The sequence below is a fragment of the Cydia fagiglandana genome, chromosome 5 (genome assembly GCF_963556715.1).
Source record: "Cydia fagiglandana chromosome 5, ilCydFagi1.1, whole genome shotgun sequence".
Taxonomy (NCBI): Eukaryota; Metazoa; Arthropoda; class Insecta; order Lepidoptera; family Tortricidae; genus Cydia; species Cydia fagiglandana.
Window position 1 is genome coordinate 11,500,986 of NC_085936.1, and position 22,098 is coordinate 11,523,083.

Consider the following 22,098-nt stretch of genomic DNA (forward strand, 5'->3'; position numbering starts at 1 on the left):
TAGCTAGTAGGCAGTAGTGTGAGCGAATGCTGTGCTTCAACTTTCTAGGTGATAAACTGATAAAATACCAAGAAAACTTACTTAACTTTGCAAGAAACAAAGGTGCTGCGTGTTGTTCTTTCTAAAATACAATAATTTATTTACCTCGTTTGCAGTTTTCCCTATCTAGTTTATTAACATACATACGCAAATGCACGATATGTCAGGTTTTGATTTGATTGTAGAACGAGAAACTAACGCAGAATTGATCAGGAAGTGGCCATTGATAGTGCTTATTTTCTCGCGCTTAAATTCATACTTTACACCTCATGTCAGCTTCGAAAGTGAAACTAGTATGGCTTATTATCATAAGTGTTATTTGAAAATTATTCATAGGAAATAGGAAGGCATTGAGCTAATACAAGTGGTCTGCATTACAGGTAAGGATGAAAACCAAAATGTAATTTCAATAATTTAATTAAACAAGATACTTATTATCAAGTGAAAATATCATGGCACATTTACCTCGTAAATTTAAATAGGTATTTACAATCAATTAAATCACTTATTCTAATGGTCCAGGGATGGGACGGATGGAACCGTAACATATACGTAAACATGTCGACGATTTAAAAATAACTAATACAAATATAGGTAATTAATTATGTACAACAATTACTCCTAATTGACTCACTTTTGTTCTTTTAACTTCATTTCCGTCTCTTACTTCAGTACAAGTGTAGCATAGTATCTTAAATACTTAGCACTTTCAGTGCCAAGAACCCGACAGTCGGGTTCATTTTGTATTGGAATTGGGGCTCTTGGCACTGAAAAAGGAGTAAAATAAAGGAGTTGTCTATAAATTGAAGTTGAAGAGACTCCTGCTATTTAACAGCACCAGTCATGAAACATTTAAGACAAAACTTGGAGGATTTTAAACATTTCACTGAAAAATGTAAAATTTCTACGACTTGACGCGTTAAAAGTTGAATGTCCTATTAATTTTTTAACGCGTTTAGTAAAATAACGAAACTGGTAATTCGCAATGTAATTAATAAATGAAGTCTATGTTTTTTTTTTCTCCACTCGTGGGCAAATGAATGAAACTTCAAACTTAAGCAGCTCTATAACTCTTGTTTATGGTAAAATGTTACCAGTGTTAATTAAAAACTGATGTTAAATAATTATTTTACATGATTTGTGGTTTACGTTCCACTATTGAAGCCACGTCCATTATAGGGATGTTTCCCTTAATTAATTGTAACAAATATTCTCGAGTGTGTACTACTTTCAAGTAGGTATTAACTTTACCCCATATCCGTTAGAAATTTTAGAAGTACCAATTTCTAGATCGACTGCAATTGTTTGTTGTTAGATTTAAACGGTTTGTTAACGACGTGTCACACACGTTACACACTTAACAGTCACCGATGTCACCGAAGCGATCATCGTGAGCCAAAAGTTTAAAGATCTTAAGCAGTCGGCGTATTATGGATGGTTTTATCCATCTTTATCCACGAGATAAAATAACTGTTACTTTTTAACACCACGGGATAGAAAGTGACGGACACCGTTTCATCACACTGTCACGTAGACAAGAATGACGATTATTTTGTGCAGCCCTTGTATTGACAACGTATATCGGTGTGTATTAAAAACATCTACAAAAAAATAGAGTGGATTTGTGAATATACAAACCTCTGTTAATGTTTATTAATACAAAATAATATTATTAATACTATCTAAATAAATATTTTAATATCAGATTGAGATAAATATCGGTAAACAATTGCAAAAAAGCACACAAACCAATGTCTTTTATAAATCTTATTTCAGTAAGTAACCAAATTATCACATTGAATAATATTAAAGAAAAGATCCAACATACTAAACTCACATGATACTTATGTTCATTCGATTGTAACAAAATTAAAACCAACAATTAAGATCTGTTATTGGAAAGTACAATCAGAGTTTTCCATCAATGCATGCAGCTTTCGTTGGCATCTTTTATCTGTCCAGAAATTCCTTTGTCATCTCTCCATCGAGACAGGCCTGCCGTAGACGATCAACAAACTCCTCCAGGAGTGAACAAGATCCGCGAAGTGCAAACCAATGCTTCATATGCTCAGGGATGGACGTTTCTTACGGACGCTCTTGTTGCTTAGCCCAAGGATGGAGCCGATTACCTTTACAATAAAAAATCATTTTAGGCACGTAATTATATGATTACGAGCAAGTAAGTAAGTGCAGTATTTGCCTTCTGGATACAATATTATAGAGCTAAAGAAATAAGTTGGGAGTCTTAATAAACTTAACTTTTATTAACTTAACCTAAATAAACTATTATCAGTTTGTCCATAGTTAGTTGCAAGTCTAAACTCAAGACTGTGTTGAATAAAGGTCAAATAGTTGTATCCTGTTGTCCTTTTAGGACTTATCGCTCCATTGCGTCGCCCCGCTAGGATTTTAAGAAAACAGAAGAATAGAGCCGAAGATTTAAATTAAGTAATAATCAAATAATACAAATCTTACTTTAGAAACAGAATAGGCGGCGAGCTTGCGCCGAGGCGAAGGAAGCAGCAGCGCGAGCGCGCGCGCCTCGCGCAGCAGCGCGTGGAAGGCGAGCGCGGCGCCCGCGCACGACTCCGCCGCCGACACCTCGTAGAACTGGCACCCGAACCGCAGCGACAGCTCCTGGCCCTCCTCCGCTTTCACGACTCTGAGCAAGTACAGCAAAAACAAAACATTTATATGTACCTATATAGATACGGTGGCTAAAAAATAACTGCATTCCCGTTGCCAGGGGGGTTTTGGGATTATACTTAGCAACTTTTACTACCCCTAAATCGAAAATAAAAATGTACCCTCTCATAGAAAATGGACCAGCTAAAATGTATGAAACAGCCAAATTCTTTTTCGCGATTTCGGGGTTGGTCACATAGTAAAAGTTGCTCAGTTTTATCCCAAACCCTCCCAAGCAACGGGGATGCAGTAATTTTTTAGCCATCCTGTATAATTCGACTGATGATACAGACCGTGCAAAATCGTACCTATTGAGAAACAAGAAGGTACCTAAGTATTGTCATTAGAACACTCAGATACTGTCGTTGTAATCGCAGGTCTTACCTCGCATGTTCCAAGTCCCTCTTGTTTCCTAACAACGTCACAGCAGTGCAACCGGGTAGCCTAGTCCGTTCCAGCAAGGCAAGGAGTTCTGCAGCCGCCAGGAACGACCGCCGGTCGCAGACGGAGTACACTATCGCGAAAGCATCTCCCCATCGGAGATGTTCCGCTAAACAGCCGCGTTTCTATACAAAATGAAAAACACTGTGATCATTATGGGATCTTGCTTGACGAATCGCCAATACTGAGCATACCAGCATGCCTCTCGCATGCGAATCTGCTTTAAATTCAGAGACTAATTATTCAAGACAGACAAACCGTATAGTGTATAAGTTTTATTTAATGTCATCTTCGTCTACAACAATGACGATTCTCGCAGCGTTTTATGGGGGTTGTCAGTGTTTTTTATTTAAAGACTCTGGTTATAAACCACCATTTTCAAATCCCTTTTATGTGAAATATTTGATTGCGCATAGATTTTAATGACTCAAGTAGAAAAAAAAATTAAAAAGGTGTCTTGCAAATAAATAATCAAAGCACATCCACAAAACCAAAAACAGGCTGTTACAGGAGTAATGGAGTACTTATAAACATTGAATTCGGTACCTATCAATTACTTTATTGATATTTTAAAAGTTTTAAAACCTATCGTTGTTTGACAAGGAGAATGCTCGTACATTGTGAATACGCTTCGTCTACAGTTTTTGGACTAATGCCGAGACATTACACATTCTTAGCCCAAAATAATGACTGCATTTAAATACGTAAGTATGTATTTGTATATGTACAATATTTACCGCGCAACCACAAGTATCTAAAATCTCCACTTCGGATGTCGCGCCATCGAATGCGACTCTGTGCTGATACAGGAAATCTGTAAAGAATATTGAATAAATGAGAAATTATAAAAAAGAAACACCTTTGAATCATACTACCTACACAACAGTTAAGCAACACTGAAACCAGTTGGAGCTACGTATCCATGCTTATCGTATAGATAGGTATATCAAGATCAAACCCATTTCAGAATTAGTAATTCATTCAATCTTTGTGTAGACTATCAATTTTTGATATCGCAAACATTGCGAAAATTTAATCAACAGATAAAGCTGACTGGTGTCGATCTTTGCAAGTTACGATAGCTGCTGACAATCACTCACTAAGAAAATCAGCAGGTAATTCACCAAATTAATTCCCGTTTTAATTAGGTTACTTCATTACTACATCGTATTGAAAAAATGTGTGCCATTCCAAGATGATGAATGGCCATAGAGGTAATTTGTTTACGGATATGATCGCTGGCATTTTCAATCCATAACCTAAGACCAATGGATAGACTTCCGTCATGCATCGCTTGTCAATCAAACAGCTGTTCTATTATGTATTTGAGTATCGACGCCTCGATTTTGACCTCATTCCGGAGTATTGGCTTTCTGAAACACTATTTCAGTCACACGATTCTAGGTTACAATAGGTAACCTTAGAATTTATTTCTAGATATACAATGTTCATTCATTACAATGTAAATGGAAAATAGTGTCAAAGCGATGAAATCCAAATAAACGAGATGAATTCAGTATCTAATCTACAAAATTTGTAATATTATTAAGATGAAGGTTTCTTATAAAGTTCCAGCGAGCAAGACTATAAACGATGTATGCTGCCGCTGTTTGAAATTTGCGACATGGAATTTTTATTATCATAACCAATAAATAAACGTGTATGTACACAAAACGCATTGCTTGCGCTGATTTATCTCACTAATAAGCACCTCTCTGTGACTACCGTGTGCGTATAAGATCATTATCTTTCTCAATATCTCAATAAGAAGCTATCAAAGGTCGTCGGCCGGGCGCAGGCGCCGGTGCCGCGTCGCGCAGCCTTGGCGCGCCCTGCCAATATCGCAAATAAACGTTGGCAAGTCTTGCCAACACTTGGCAACTCTTGATTAAACTAAGGGCTGTTTCTAAACATTCTACACATAGCGAGGCTATCGTGAATGCCACACTTACCGCCGGTGGAGCTGTATTCGCCGATGTAACGCTTTGTTAGGTAACGGACCACCACGGCTGAAACAAAAAAAATATAAATTCAGTTGGTGCACGTACGTAGAGTACCAAGCTAAGTTGTCACCGATTTTGATAACCTATAAGACTATGTCAGTGCTAAGTTTAAACTTTTTACTAAAGTAAAAGATTGTTTTATTGTAATTGACCAATACTAACATACTAACAGGGCGGCTTAAAACTTGTATTACCTAATCATCATAGGATCAGTCTATAAACGCCCAAACACGGGTAAAACCTCATTTATTTGTGGTTAAAATCATTGTAATGGTGTAGTGTAGACAATTACAATTAGCAAGAAGTTTCTTGCTAATTTCAATAGGTCTACAAAACTACGGAACGATCATAAGTTTCTATTATAAACAATTAATGAGCAACATTAGCAGCATGTAAACATGCTACAATGTTATATTGAAAGGCAGTTAAGGTTACAAATAGATACTAAATACAATCTTGCCCAATAAACCGCCGCAATAGAAACATTGAAGTTTAGAGAAAGCAGCAATTAGCAGCAATGGGTAAGAGGTGTTACAAAAGTTGTGTTCCTGAATTAATTTATAACTACAAGTCTCAATTAGAGGGAAAGCAAACATTGGGTTGCATGCACGTTAACTTAAGCTGTAGGAAATTATAGAGAGTCCACGTCTTTCGAGCTTCATAGTGCGGGCCAAACTTTAATTACCTAACTACTAAATTATTTTATGATAGATAATAGTTTCTAAATTTAGACAAATTTAAATAGAATATGCATTTCTATTTGCTAAGAAACAGTATTTAGCTGATTGAATGTAGATATTTAAAATATTTTTGAATGCGTACAATAAAATTACCTATTACTAATGAAACGCTGCTGTGAATGAAAAGAAAGTGTGTGAAAGTTTCAATGAAAAACAAAAATTAAAGATTATAATAAAAAAGGTGTCTGTGATTTCGGCTCGCGAGTCTAAACCATAGAGAAGTTGTGTTGCGTATAGACCTGATAGGTTTTGTTTAAGGTTTGTATGCATTAAACCACTCTATAGCTACCTATACAATAAAAACGGGGTCCCTTTGTTTCCCATAAAGTTTTAAGTCATAATGTATTGTTTGTCATATTATCGTTAGTCATAAAACTGAAACCGTTAACTTTTTTTGGATTTTCGTAAGGTTCTTCTATGGGTAGGTTAGGTTAGGTTAGGTTTGTTTTATGGCAAACCTGAAAAGTTACGCGTTTCTGAGAAAAACCAATTATGACTAACGAAAATTCGGACAAACAATACATTATGACTTAAAACTATTTGGGAAACAATAGAGACCCAATAAAAACAAAAAAATATACGATTCCTACCTTTTCCCTCCTTAATTTTTTTGTTTTTGTGCAACCAATAGAAAAACATATTCTGTGTAAATTTCAACCGTCTGCCTATTGGCAACGAGAAAAAGCCAGCTGAATGTGCCTAGGTTATCCTCATATTATTTATTTTTGCCATCACAAGAACTCAATAAAGGTAGGTAAATGTCCAAGCACATGATATTACAGGCTATGAATTTATCAGAAATCTATTTAGTCTGGATTACCTGTGTATCGGTGGATATTTACTATATTAACCCTTCAAAAATGATCATATTCTTAAATAGTTTATGGCCAACGCGACAAAAAGGAATTTAATAGCTGACACTTAGAAATATGTAAGATTTTATACGCTTACGCTACAGCAGTAAAATATGATGTACCATAAATAGTAAAATGGTTCGTAAAATGAACTCCACATCCCTTCTCATCAGTTGGCCGTTTTATCGACTGCCGTGATAAATTCGGGTTTATTTAGGTACGTCAAGGGATGTTAAATAAAAGCAAAAACATCTAATTTCAACTCTATTATCTAGGGCATAAGAGAGTAAAATTTAAATATTTTGGTACGGATTTGCTTCGATCGCCTAACTGTGCCGATCTTCGCTTCACAGCGTGCAGATAAACATGTCGCTCTGAATGTATTGTCAGCTTCTGATTTATGGTGAACGCTAAAAGTAGTCAACGTTCAGTACTATGTTGCACTTTATTACAAACTGTACGAGTAAGTACTACAACTTTTACCTTTATTACAATAAAATCATATGACAAGTAATTTACAATAAAACCATAATAATAAGGCCCCACACTTAAGGTAAAAATACTTTTCAAATTCACTTCAGTGTACCTACCTATCGAAGAGTGAAAAGTTAGCAATCTCCTGTTGCGAGACATTGATTTCCAATAAATTTTATTTGACGCTTGGAGAGCTTCAAGAATACATATTTGGAAATATGAACATTTTATTGATATCGAGGATATTTGAATGATAAAAGCATTTGAAATAAAGTAGTATAAAAATAATATGATCATTTTTGATTTATGACAATATCTTGAAAGGCACATAATTATTTTAGTTAAAGTTAAAACTTTTCAGACATATTATCATTTTTAGGGTTCCGTACCCAAAGGACCCTATTACTAAGACTTCGCTGTCCGTCCGTCCGTCCGTCCGTCCGTCCGTCTGTCACCAGGCTGTATCTCACGAACCGTAATAGCTAGACTGTTGAAATTTTCACAGATGATGTATTTCTGTTGCCGCTATAACAACAAATACTAAAAACAGAATAAAATAAAGATTTAAATGGGGCCCCTATACAACAAACGTGATTTTTGAGCGGTCAGTACTTGGATGGGTGACCGTTTTTTTTGCATTTTTTGTTTTTTTTTTGCATATGGTACGGAACCCTTCGTGCGCGAGTCCGACTCGCACTTGCCCGGTTTTTGTATAGATGGCAATAAATGGGTGTACACTATGGCGACTTACTTTGAAATAAAGATTGGATTTTTATGTTACTATATGTTGGCTAAATACCTTTAATGATCATTATTAAGTTTATATTGATAATTCTTAATTCAGTATATTTTTGTTACAAACGCCTTTGTTAAACCCAGTGTTGTCTCTTTATTAGCGTCTAACCAAATGTGTGTTAATTGCAAGTATATATTGAGGCTGTCACTGTGTACCTCCCTTTCATTTAGGTTCACCATTCGTTACCGTGTACAAGAAGTCACACGTCGGAATGTTAGTGTGTTACTGGGTATTGGCTTTGAGGTCTGCTAGCAAGAAACATCGTCTAGCGTATTAATTGGATACTCGTCTTTTAGAGGTAGCTTAAGAATGCAACAATATTAAGGTACTCTTAAACTTTTATAATTGTACTAATCTATTGGCATTTATTCAGCTCTGTGTCGTCTTTACCTTCAGCCATAATACTCGTATCATCTTGCCGTGATATATGTTTAAAAGAGGAAATTAAAAATTGAAAGGACATTTTCAAATATGAAGAACTAAACATAATGTTTACAAGCAAAGTTACTGCGATCTCCATCGACATAATTACGTTCGAAGCAAGGGGAGTCGTGAACGAAAACACCGGATCGTCTAGTCTTACACACTCGCTTTCCAAAGCAATTGTGGCTGCTGCTATAATAAATAAATACCTCCTTCAAATTAATGTCGACTATAAATTAATTGATCAGGACGGCGATAAAGTAAAAGTAAAACTCGGTAGCGAACTGTACAAGCACACGTACTTTAGCGTGAAATGTCTCAGAAAAGTTGTTCCCTTATCAAAACATGCAGAATAAACATGGGTATTGATACAGGCAGTCAATTATACTAACGAATACTTTCACTGCTGCATTGATAGCGCCATTCAAGGTAATCCACAAGCACGTATCTCGCGACTGACTGATAGCGAGGTGCTGCCAACCAATAAGTAGGAATAACCTTATATCGGATAGGTTGCAATGAGATTGGTAGAGAGTCGATAAGTTTATGCTATAAAGAACCATTTCAAATAAAGAGCTATTCAATTACCTAATGGAATATAAGAATGGAGCCGTAAGATGTTTTTAAATATCCCGCGAATAACTCTACACCCTACCACGCCTTTAAATTAAATAAATGAGTTTTCAATGGCTTCTGTTATACTCGTATATTACCTATCACCCACGAGTCCCTCGACTTATAATTAGGACTTTGAAAGTCCTGAAATTGATGTTTATGCATGGTGCCCACTTTGATTTAATAAGCACGTGTAGCGGTTATTTCTAAATCTATATACGAACTAACTTGCACCACGCATTCTAGACTTGTAGGTCACGCGCACCTAATCGTCACTGTTGAGAAACGCGTCACTTGTCAAATTCTAAACTTGGCAGGGAGAAATCATAAATTAGCAAGTCTCATAGGATGTCAATAAATACAAGAGAAAGTTGCATCCTTATAGAATGCGAGGCACGTTAAAATTAAGGGGCTACCCGATGTTTTCATCGATTTTTGACAAGTTTTGAATCGTATCTCCTTTTTTTGCACTACAGATAGAATTATAAGACAAACGGCTATCGGTTCTTCAATCTTTTATCTCCGGTTTTGTCCACCGGATTTCGAAAAAAATTAATACTTATTTTTTTATGAATTTTTTAAACGTTGTCTAAAAAAACACTTTTTTCGTATCTAGTTTGCAGTGAAGGATCTTACATGTACGAAATCTACATATTTGGGTTCGTCTTTGAAGTCTCGAAAATCGTGTCCAAGGTTTTAATTTTAAACTAATTAACACAAAAGTTATGGCCAGAAAACCAGTTTTTTAGCCTAAAATTGTTCAACTTTGATGCCAAATATCTCGAAAACAATGAACTTTAAAGTAAATATGGGATACTATATTGCTTAAAGCCGTTGCTGTTAATATGATAAGCTACAAAAAACATTAGAAAACTAAGGGATTCAGATCGAAGGTCATTGGCGTGGGGGAGCCCCTTAACCCACTTCATATTTATAATAGCCACTCATTTAAAGTCGTAGCTCATTGCTAGTGGATTAAAGGATCGCAGTTTAATTAAGTGAGGTATACGGAAATGAAATTGACGTTAAAAATGCAAATGAAACAGTTGGCGTCCAATTACCGCGACTAGCGTGGCGAACCCCGGATCGTGTCTGCAATCACCTCCGCGATGCTCTTAATTAACATTTACCTTTGCTACTTTATTCACTCAGACGTCTCGGTTAAATCCTCGGTTCTCGAGTACCGTTATAGTTCTCGTTACCGGTACCGTACATTCTGGAAATAAATCTAGAATTTCTTCAACATCCAAAAGCCGTGAACTCGCTTCCAGCGAGCGTGTGTTCATTTAGAGTTTACTTGAAATTAACATTTGCGGTTCTTACATAATTCGTTGCCAGTTGAGATTTCATTATTCATGAACATCTTTTCTTCAAGTGTCGTTGAACTCACGATCTTTTAGCCATTGCAAATATTGGAGAGAAAGATTTTACATCAACTCATGGAGATAACCAATTTTATTGCCATTTTGTTCTGAATCGCATAATTTATTGACACTCGAGTTAATCTTTAAAATCATCGAATAAATCAAATACGATATGAAATTTTCAATCCGAATGATGCATGAATTGGAAAACGAAAATATTGAGAAAAACTTGAATAAATATATAGTAACTTAGTTATGTGTGGTTTTAGATGAAATTTATTTTTTTTCGATAAAATCTAGAGCGGTTTATTATTGATCTTAAAACCGGTTATAGTTTTGATATTATATGATACGACCATGATATTTTGCTTCCACTTTATCCACTTATTGGTGCGCGCGAGATTCACTGCAACTATTTACTCGTAGTATCAAGGTTGTATCATAACAACATTATAAAAACTTTAACAAATTATAAAATAAGAATCATGTGGAACGCGTTTCTTCCGAAGATTGTCAATTATGATCAAGTAGCACCTCACCTTGCATACATATCAATAGTAGTAACTTAAACCTTTCTCAAGGTCAAGAATCACTCTATTGATGATATATGAAAATCCGTTCAGTAGTTTTTGAGTTCTTCGCTAACATACCGACAGACTGACGCGGCGGGGAACTTTGTTTTATAAGGTGTAATTATTACCTATAGCCTGGCGACGATAATAACAATGAACATATAGGTCGTTTTTCAACCCTTATAGCCATATGTATTATTACTGGTGAATATAGGTATAGGTCATAAATAATAAGCAACTTTTACTAACTTTACCAAACCAGAACCTTTTTTTCGCGATTTCAGGGTTATTTTCAAAACTAATAGTTTCTCATTATGACCCATATATTATATTCAAATCACAAAATTTGGCTATGGGTTATAAAACAAGTAGGATAGTTTAAAGTTAATATAAATTCGTAATCATCATTGTTACATCGGTTCAATTCTACAACAGCACGGCTAAGATGGTCGGTTTTCAATCATGCCTGTCATTTTCTAACAAGTATGTAAGTGCAAAAGTGACGCATGTCATGACAAGTGATAAAAATTCGACCATGATACCGCCTCTGAGTAAGATTCTCCTTTTAAAATGTTTCATCATTTTATTTTTTCCTCATTCCACGTTAACGCTCTATTATTAACCGAGCATACTAAATTTAATCTCAGGTGCTAAAAATAAATATTTTGGTGAGAGTTTATAAATTGAAGAGTGAGTAACTCTATCGCTCGTAAACTAGGGCCGCCAAATGTTTAATTACTATAATTGATAATGCTGACGAGGACTAGGTATATAGGTTTTAAAGTATTTATATTTTTGACGTGATAACGTCTTATAAATCGATGAACACCGGTAGCATGCACGAAAAAGTATCAAGTTGTGGACAGATCTCCATAGTAACGTTACGGCCAAAGTATGCAATCTTCCATCAATGTTTTCTTATGACGTTATCACGCAAAATTATCGTCCGTAAACCGACTTTACAGTTATCGTCCGTAAACCGACTTTACAGAAAACCATATTTTTTTATACTATTTGTTTTTAGCTGTCAGTAAATTATTGATCTGGAAACCAGCTTGTTCGTTTCGCTCTCCGAATTATAATAGCTATGGTTTAAAGTTTAAATGTCCACAAATCCTGGAAAATTGTTTTAGTTTGATACTTACGTTGAAATACTTTAGATACTATTATCGGTTCATGGTGGTCAGCAGTGGACACTTTCTTACCAAAAAAAGGTGCTCATGTCTGACTTTTTTGGCAAACATTGGGCATTTTTTTTACCTATACTAGAAGAAAATCCTACCAAAATAATTATGATAATATATTCCACTGTATGTATAAATATGAGATTAGTGAATGAATGAATGAATGAAAACATTTATTTTCAGGCAACTATTGGCCCATAGATAAATACCTTAAAACTAGCATACATATTAATACAAAATATATCTTAAAACTAATTATTAATTAGTACTAGTGCCTACGTCAAATCATGGGATTCGTTGTCAAGCGGACCCCAGGCTCCCATGAGCCGTGGCATAATGCCGGGATAACGCGCGGAAGAAGAAGATGTATAAATATGAGATTAGTGACAGCCCTAGCGCAGGGTCCCGGCAGACGATTGACCGGGTGACTCAGACTACGAGCGGCATGCGGCCGGCACTATAAATACAGCTCTGACATTTTCTCGCGCTCGATCTACCATCCCACTGCTTCGGACTTTATGACACGGCCTCATTCGACTAACTTACAATCAGACATACAAAAATACCTTAGCAATTTCTAGAATTTGATATCTGTAAATCTGACATCTGACTTCATGTCCAATTTAACAATAGTTTGCCATTAAATTATCTTTCAAACCAAAATGAACCCATAAAGTATGAACCCACGTAATTTTGGGTTTTCATGCGGTGACCGCGTCGGGTTAACGAAGTGTTAACCAAGTCTAATTAGGTACCGCATAATTCCTATAATAAATAAATCTAACTAAATATCTATGTATCTATAACTCGTATGATGAATTTAAAATACATCCCGACGTTCATCATGTAGTAAATATAAGTATAGCGGTAATTGAAGACAATGATTACCTGCAAAAACATTTTCCAAACAAGTGAGTAAAGTTTTCATTAGCCAAATTAAATAGCTAATAAGCATAAGCATTAGCCTCAAGCGATTACCTGAAGGCAGGTACGCGGATAACTGCTTAATAACACAATCAAGATGCGCTCGTGATTGATTGTTTTGTATGTAATTGCATAATGGGGCGTGCTATACTGAAAGCGTTTACTCGTACATTAGAAGCCTACTAGTTTAGCTAGGAGGCAAACTGCGGGTAAGTATTTATTCTGACGAACGGCTCGATTCTGAAAATGTATTAGATCTCTACTAGACCTCAGCATGATACTAGATCTCTACTAGATCGTAGCAAGTTACGATATGGATAATTTAAAGATATTTGTAAGATAGATATGTCAAATTTGACGTTTCCGCGATTCTGGAGGTCCTCTTGAACGATTTCGACAAGATAGATATGTCAAATTTGACGTTTCCGCGATTCTGGAGGTCCTCTTGAACGATTTCGACGAGTTATGACTTAGATATCCAAGTCACATCTAGTCGATATCTAATGTAAATCTAGTTGATCTCTATATCGTTTCTAGATCTTGTGATTATCTCGTTTCCCGAATACGCGTGGAAGCCACGCATTCCGTCAGTAGTGTTGTGCCGTTCTGGAAAACCAACTGGTTGGTGTGAAGAATATTCTTGAAAACTTTTCCTATAGGAAAATGGATGGAAAACATGTTCGACAACAGCGCGGCTTAAATACAATATTGACTAAGAATCACCCAATGAAAATAACAATCATAGCGGTCATGCGTAAATAAAAGATAAGGTAAAGGGCCCCTGTTTCGGCAGGTTAAGGCTCTTGAGAGTGAGTTGAGAGTTTGTGTATTTTTTTTTAATATTACTAAGCATATCAATACCTTGAAAGCTTTTGAATATGTTATATTAGTTCTTTGTTAATCATTTAATGTATAAACTGTAATGTATATGTATAAACTTTTTTTTATATGAATTTTTTCGTGAACCTCTTATTTGGCTCCCATTTCGTGATACAAATTTAGGTCAGCTCCTAAATTCGTGAATTCGTGTCCCCTGTTTCGGCATAAAGTTTTCTTAGAGTAATTGGTGATAAATTGATAATTTTCTGATAATCATTTTAAATATTTAACGGTCTTACCTACTTACGAATAATTGTAAGGTCAAATTAAAAATAATAATAAAAAAAATGTTAAATTGAGAGCTAGCTTAAAGTTTTTTGTACTCGTCGACTTTAATGGTTGAATTAAGACTTAGGTAAACCATATGGGTACTTTAATACTTGATTAAAAGTCAAACTATTTAATTTAAAAAAAAAAAAAAAAATATTTACAAAAATAATTTACTATCTTATACGTTAAAAATAAACATACCTACACAAAAATAAATCAAATTTCAATAATAAATAAAATTGTGCTAGTAGTTAATATGAGAATATACGTGGAACATACCTTAAAATTTTTAACTCGGGTCACATTCAAACTCGTTTTATGAGAATTCTAGTGAAAAAAACATATACCGAATTTCGCTCATACGAAACTTCATGAAATATATTAATTGTTTTCTAATTTATTTTTTTAATTATCTTTGTTGTTATATTTAAAAACAAGCACTCACAATGTATCTAGAAAATCCTTGATTCGTTAGTGGCACGAAATAGGAGACACACGTAAGATAAAATGACCGCTATTTCGTGAGTCGATTTATTGCAATTTTAAGTTATTTCTATGCATAAATTCAATCTTTTTTCTTATCAAATCAATTACTAAGGAACCCACAGAAACACTCCCAAAAACTTTTATTCGAATGGGTTTAGCTTTTCCTTCCTATAAGCTTAACAAGTGAGAGCGCGCACCTTACGCCTAAAAAAAGTGCACGCATACAACACAGCTATTCGCGGCCGTCTAACAGTTTCGACCGTCGTATTACTCTTAGTTTAATCACTAAAATATTGGTTATCATTTTATTGAAGAGATTAACTAATACAGATTTTTTTCATATGTATAATTTGAATAAAAGATATTTGAATTCCTTATTATTTGCGCCAGAAAAAAAACTAACGAAATAACGTACTAACACGAACTTGGGGCCGTTTACCTTATTTCAGAGAAATATAGCGTCTATTCAGACTTTAAAAATATGATGACAATCTCAGGGCGTATTCTTACGCCAATGTTAGTCAGGGTGTTGCACCAATGTCATAATATTTTTAGAATGCGCCGGAACTCGCCAAATTCTCGTGTGAAGCGAGCGTATCGGCAACGTAAACAACGCATCTAGTTCAGATACTAAATAACAAGAAACCCAGGGAGTAAATACGCAGGCGTATAAGTTTACTTTTGGATTTCCCAACATGTTATACTGACTCAGACTGTACTTTTGAAACTTATATGAAATTATTAGGTACGTTTTACTGCTGAAGCTGAAGACATAAATGTTTTAACTGACTTATCTGCTTGAAAATGTATAAATAAGAATAGCGTAAATATATGGTACAGATAGTTAAAAGCCAAGCAGATGTTTACAAGCCGAATGAAGGTAACCTATGTCCTAGGCAACCTATCAGCAGTCGCAAAATGTACAAGAAAAATGCTTATCATTTCTACTATATACAGCTACATGTATAGGTAGATAATAAAAATAAAAGAATGGCAGAGCTTATTAGTGATACTAGTCAATATAAACAGAAAGCAACAAAGTTTCCCTTATTGCATTATCACCAAATTAAAATACTACCTATGTGTCACCATCAACGTCGGTCTATACATTCGTTTACTATAAAACTAGTTTGGCTTCTAGGTTCCCATAAATATCAGAACTTTCGTCGAGTAACATGGTAGGAGCAACTTTTTGTTGAGCACCTTTTTTACGTAGGTACCTGTAACTATTTATTTTTAGCACCATATTTGTCCAGGTGCTACTGGATGGTAGAGAAAGTTAGTTACTTAATAAAAACCTGAAAATAAACTTAAAATTTGAAACAATGTATCTGAATGGAGGTACTTTAACTCTTACTTATGCATATAAGAGCCATCATATATTATCAAAAAAAATGTAGGTAAGTAATACATTACAAACACGAAATTACCGGTATTTCTCCACAAAATATGTATAGGTATTACAAAAAATCAATATTGTGATATCACAATGACACGAGACATTTTTCAATTTAGTGTTATAAAACGTCGAGTGTCGGCGACTATTACTTAACCAATGCGAGGTTACCGAATCTTTTTTAATTGTTGTGTTAATGTTCTCGAGTGTTTCCCAAAACTTCCCGAGCCGATACTATAAATCAATTTCACTAGCTTTCGCCGACTTATTGTTTATACTTTCTATCACGTGGCCTCTGCCTATTAGAGAATCAAATGATATAATTTCACACCTTTAAAAATATATATGCATGACAAACCAAATGGCAGATTAATAAAAAATCGATGACACTAAGCTCCATTTTAAATGTTTTATTAGTAGCCAATTTACGTACATATTTACATTATAGTCTATTACTTATTATGTGGCATTGGGTATGTTGAACTGGCTAGAAATTTTCAGTAAGAAATTGTATGTTCTATGCCATGGGATTAAAAAAAACAGAATAAACAATAGAAAGTGACAAATCTATCACATTAGTATGTTTCGAACTCAACAAAGCCCAAAAATTTTGCGTCCGAACGAAAGTGGATTTTTGTTTGCATGTTTTTTGCCGCTTCCGACGCTTTGCTAACATTTATCTTTGCACTTAACACCGGGGGCGCCCGCTAATACTTTCAGAATACAAGGTATTATAATGCGTAGTTCCAACAGGATAATAATAACCTAACAACGTTGCGCAGACGGCAAGAACGAAACAATGATCTGAGCTTTTCCCGTTCCGGCCTCCTTCGGTAGCCAATAATTATTTACTGGTCTATAATAACCGGTGTGGAAGCAGCTTGAGTTTGACGGCTCAAAGATAAGCAGGGCTTACCTGGTGTAATTTTGTATCACACCCAAAAAATTGTGTGTGGCAAGAAGAAGTGTTAATTCATGCAGAAACTGCATCTTACTCGAGATGAAAAAACTACAAACTTTGCACACAATGCAACAATGTGGGCTCACTTCACCTGTCCGCCCATTTTTGGGCGCAACGTTTAAATTACAAACCAATTCTGCTTTAATTTGAATCGCATGCGTAAAATTAACTCAGCGGTCAGAAAATACACAAAAAAAAATCAGTCTGACCGGCGGACCCGAAATTGGACCACCAAGATACCGGACAAGTGAATCACGCTACGTAAATCTATAACATATTTATTTAGAAATACTAGTATATTAGTTAACAAATATAAACTTTTTATAAAATCGTGGCCACCGTTTTGTGGTGACATTGCGATTCCAACATGGGTGACAGGATGGTCTCATCGGAAGATCAGCGCTGGAAGTCGCCAGCAACATGCTGAGTTGAGACCATTTCGTGGCACTTTCTCCTTTTTATGTTTCTCAGTTATGTATAATTTTCTATTATGTGTTTGTGCTCACGAATAAATAATTTCTTTTCCATAACACCGCGATAGATTTGTTTTTATTCATCACGGCATTTTTATATGCAACAACGTGCCAGACGATACAATTTCAGCTCTATCCTATTTAAGCAGCCATTAAACATTTTGCTCAGTGCAAAAAGTCCCTGTTAATATACTGTCCTGTATAAGGGTCCCGGCGGATGTGATCACTCTCCGGCCCACTGCGAGCCGCCTCGCTGTGCCGGCGTCTGGCACCGCACCGACACGCATTCTTCTTGGTGACTAACGCTCTTATTACAGGAGTCATAGACCATAAATATTAATATTTAGGACTGCCCTGCTTCATTTGGATGACTAAACTGTCACAAGAGATTTCTTGACTACAAGAAAAATACTACAGTATATTTCTGAGCATGATTCGAAACGAGGGCGTTTGGCTTGCCCGCTCTTTGTCTTTTTCGCATCAACAGACAGGAAGTCCAGCGAATACCAGAGCAAAAATGCACTCCATCCGTTGAATAAAATCTTTGAATAATATAGAATGAGCATTGAGCAATAAACGCCTAAAATATTTAACACTTGAGTATTAATCATAACTATAGAAATAAATATTTATTTTGTAGAAAACCAAAGAAAAGTCCGATTATTTTCCCTCTAGGTTAGCTAAACACTCTATAGAGTTGTAGGTATCATATTATAGGCTCCGAAATTGTAGGCAACTTTTTCTTAATTTTGGAATATGAAGGTAATTATACTTTGTCATCGGCGGCCTACGTACATATACATCATCTTAGATTCATGACAAATGCCTGAACACTCTACGCATTCACTACTTCGGGTAGGACAACAACATTACGAAGCCGTTCCTATTTCTCGACGCTGACTAACTAGGTTCCGACCAAATGTTTGTAAACTTTCGATACCTACGAGTTGATCTATTTATTCAACGTGATCTGGCCACAATTGGAGTAGGTGCAGATTATGAATCAGAACATTAAACTTCATTGTTTACGTTACTCGTCTGACATTAAACGCCCTAGAATAATCTGAACACCGTACATACATGATCTGAGATGCATACCATTGTTTCTCAAGACTTTGAAATGTTTCCATCCATGATACGTTTTCATAATAACAGCAAAGAGTTCCTTAACGTTAATACTATTTAAAATTGACCATTTCTTGGACAATGACAAAAACGAGGATAAAAAATAAAGACATTTCATTAGGGAAATAATTAGTAATTTTATAGAAATATCTAACGTTTCAAAAATTTAAAATTAAAAATGCAAAAAATCGTGAGTGATTAGATTCACGTGACACAATAAGTTATGACGCATTAAATATAAAGCACCAAAGAATTTTATAAGCAAACGATAATTATCATGATTACTTTCATGGAATTGGCCAGAAGGCTATTGACACAGTACCTGAGTTATCAACTGATAGCATTGAGTCGAACTGATAACGCGCCTTTGTTTCACACCTGACACTACGACGCAACAAAGGATCCACATTTTAGTAATACACAAGTATTTAATATAACTCTAACCGTTAAATTTAATGGATATTTCAGTTCATTTATTACCGTTTTAATATGTTTTCAGATCCACCGTTCCGTTACGTTAGGTCTTTAAATATCATTTAAACGTGTAATATGCTCTTTTTCTTTTCGGTTTCTTCATATAATATATCAACACATGGTTAACATTTATTTCCTCATAATCTTTCTCCAAATCAATACTTGCTTGTTATCTTTGACTATAAATGGCCGTTCTTAAATCTGCTTATCGTAGCTGATAACAATTGCAACACCCTAACCTGCAACCCACATGTTGCTTGTTTGTTTTGAAACTGTTTCAAAATTCGATCGTAAGATATCCAAGAAGGGAAGGATTGGTTAAACTGGCTAAAGCTTAGCTACCTCATTTCCATTCAAGGGCTCGGTACGAAAGGGCTAGGGATAAATAAGTTCATGCAAATCAGTAGATAATCACGCAAGTATCAGACTAGTGGCAGAGCTATTTAAATGCTAAGGTTTCATTGACCCAGTAACAGTCACTGAACTAGTGCGTAAAGATGTTGACAATTACATTTTGAAACTGGTCCGGGTTAATTATCAACCTAGGCCGAACGAGAAAACTCATAACCTCAAAAGTATGAAACGGATACAAACTATACAGGGTGATTCAGGAGACGTGAGCAGGACTAAGACTGCGCCTTTTGTAAATTATAAGCAACTGTTTCGTATCAGTATTAGTGAGATTAACGTTAATTTTCTACTCGTGTTGAAAAAAAAATTAATAAATTTATTTACGACACGCATGGTCACCCTACAATTAGAATACTAAACTACTGATATTCTGTGTCAAATTGATTGTCATCACTGTCATCACGGTCTGGTTACTTTTGAAAACTCGTATCTCACTCAAGTTTGACAGTTTATTTCTTCGTAATCAAATGCTGTCATTACGGTTAAAGAGGTTTTATGGTTATTAATTGGGTCTTGCAGGGTAACCATGATTGTAGAAAATTAAATTTGCCCTCACCAAAAAGTTAAAAAATAGGAAAAATTGTGGTTATTTCACCTAAATACGACGGTGATCGGTCAATTGTCAGTTACTGAGTGTGCAGGATTAGTCCTGCTCACGTCTCATGAATCACCCTGTATAAAAAACACCTGGTTAAATATTTAAATTTTTACATTGTCTGTTTACTTTATGATTTCAAAACAAAATGTGTTGTTTTCAAACCGGATTACGACTCACGCTAATTCATAGCCGTAATAGTCGAATTGAAATCTTCGTAATAGTTATGAATGCTCCAGTTGGGAGTTAGTGAACTCAACCGAGAGCGAGAGTCGGATGGCTGGAGTCCGAGTTCGAGTGCTCATGATAAATCAGTAGGATAACACTAATAGGCACCTGCCGAGCGCCGGTTAGCTTCACATAAAACAAAATAAAACTAACGATAACAGTAATTAAATTAACAGCCTTAATTACAGCGTCCGGTTCTCATAATAAATCAGGGAATCCTTTGGGAGATCATTAGGTATAATTGATTTAAGTCGAGCCCTCTTGTCAAAACATACGATATTTTTCATTTCATTTTATTCCCTTCCTTTCTTTTTAATTGATAAATACTTAAGTTGTTGTAGACGGTAAATTAAGGTTCGAAAAACTCAAACTTGGATCAAATTTGTATCGTTAAGTGATTATCTCATATTTTCTTCAGAAATATAAAAACAAAAGCGGCCTCAAATTGCCACCATTCCATTCCTATTAGTCAGGTGAGCATGCCAACATTTTCAAATTAACCTTACCCGATTTCCCGCAACGAGCGCTGCCAAGCACCACAACTCTTATTCGATTAACTGTCATCTTCATTAGTCTACACTTTACACTAAAACAATGCTAATGTAAAACTTGAATTGCTAAACAAATTTTGTAGGTTATGTTTCTTGATCGTGTGTAAGATCGCGTTGGCGCCAAAATCAGCTGTTGCACAAAGTTGTTCAACGCACGCGCGCACCACGCACCTGCCTGCGAGCGACTGGCGTCAAACAAAAATTGGCGCAGACGCAGATACCACAAAGCGCTATGATGCATTTGAATATGTAATAACTAATATCAGTCGTATAATATATTATTCGCGGGGGTTTAGCTTGCTAAAATAAATACTACAGTACGTACTCTGGGTACACCCACCTCAATCTCGAGTAGAGAGACGAAGTATGAAACTCGATTCACAAGTAAGTACTGGAATATTACTCATGCCAGCTATTATCGTTAAATTTCTCTCCCCCGAGCAAAAACACCCATTCAAAAAATGACAAGAAATATTTTAAGCCAACGTCAACCAAGATATCAAAAGTGTCACTTTTGAAGTCTGCAACACTTAACTTTCCTTTAAACTTGAAACAGGGTCATCCAATCATACTAGGTCGACAATTTAATCCTATCAAATACCAAGTAAAAGTTAAAACGTGTGACAAAAAAATCACAAATTGTCGCTTAAGGATTACTAGATCCAAGGCTAATTAAATCGCTTGTAAGCGTGAAACTGGGACAAAGCATGTCGAATCGCGAACAGGTAGAGCATTGACACTAATCCAGGCGAGTCGCCAGTTTATATCGGCAGAAATAAAAGTGCAAGCGATAATTCTATCTGAACATTACGGTTAAAGACATAGGTGCGCTTAATCCTGCGGAATCTATGCCAGCAGATACCGTGGACGTGTGATATGATTCGATGTATAATCAGCACGAAAAGTGATAGTTAATGTTACATTCATTGTTGCGCTGTCGAGCCGAATGGAAGTAATTCCTGGCGCCGTGCGCCGCCATAGATAACGATAGGCTGCAGATTAATGTGAAATTGACAGTTGTTCTTAATTACACAGTGTTTATTGCTCACAAGTATCACAACTAAATTAACAACCATACAGACATTGAATACCTATCTCTAAAATTAATTGAGATAATAAACACGACGCAATGTCA

At 35.5% G+C, this 22,098-nt stretch overlaps 1 protein-coding gene across 1 annotated transcript; it reads right to left on the minus strand.

Moving 5' to 3' along the window:
- Positions 1-1,630: 1,630 nt before the first annotated feature.
- LOC134664450 (ras-related and estrogen-regulated growth inhibitor-like protein) lies at positions 1,631-21,166 on the minus strand. Its single transcript, XM_063521111.1, has 6 exons — positions 20,919-21,166; positions 5,118-5,174; positions 3,903-3,979; positions 3,109-3,290; positions 2,515-2,701; positions 1,631-2,168 (listed from the first exon to the last, which is right to left on the minus strand). The coding sequence occupies exons 1-6, from the start codon at positions 20,980-20,982 to the stop codon at positions 2,100-2,102; spliced, it is 636 nt and encodes a 211-aa protein (XP_063377181.1). The 5' UTR covers positions 20,983-21,166; the 3' UTR covers positions 1,631-2,099.
- Between the last annotated feature and the right edge of the window lie 932 nt (positions 21,167-22,098).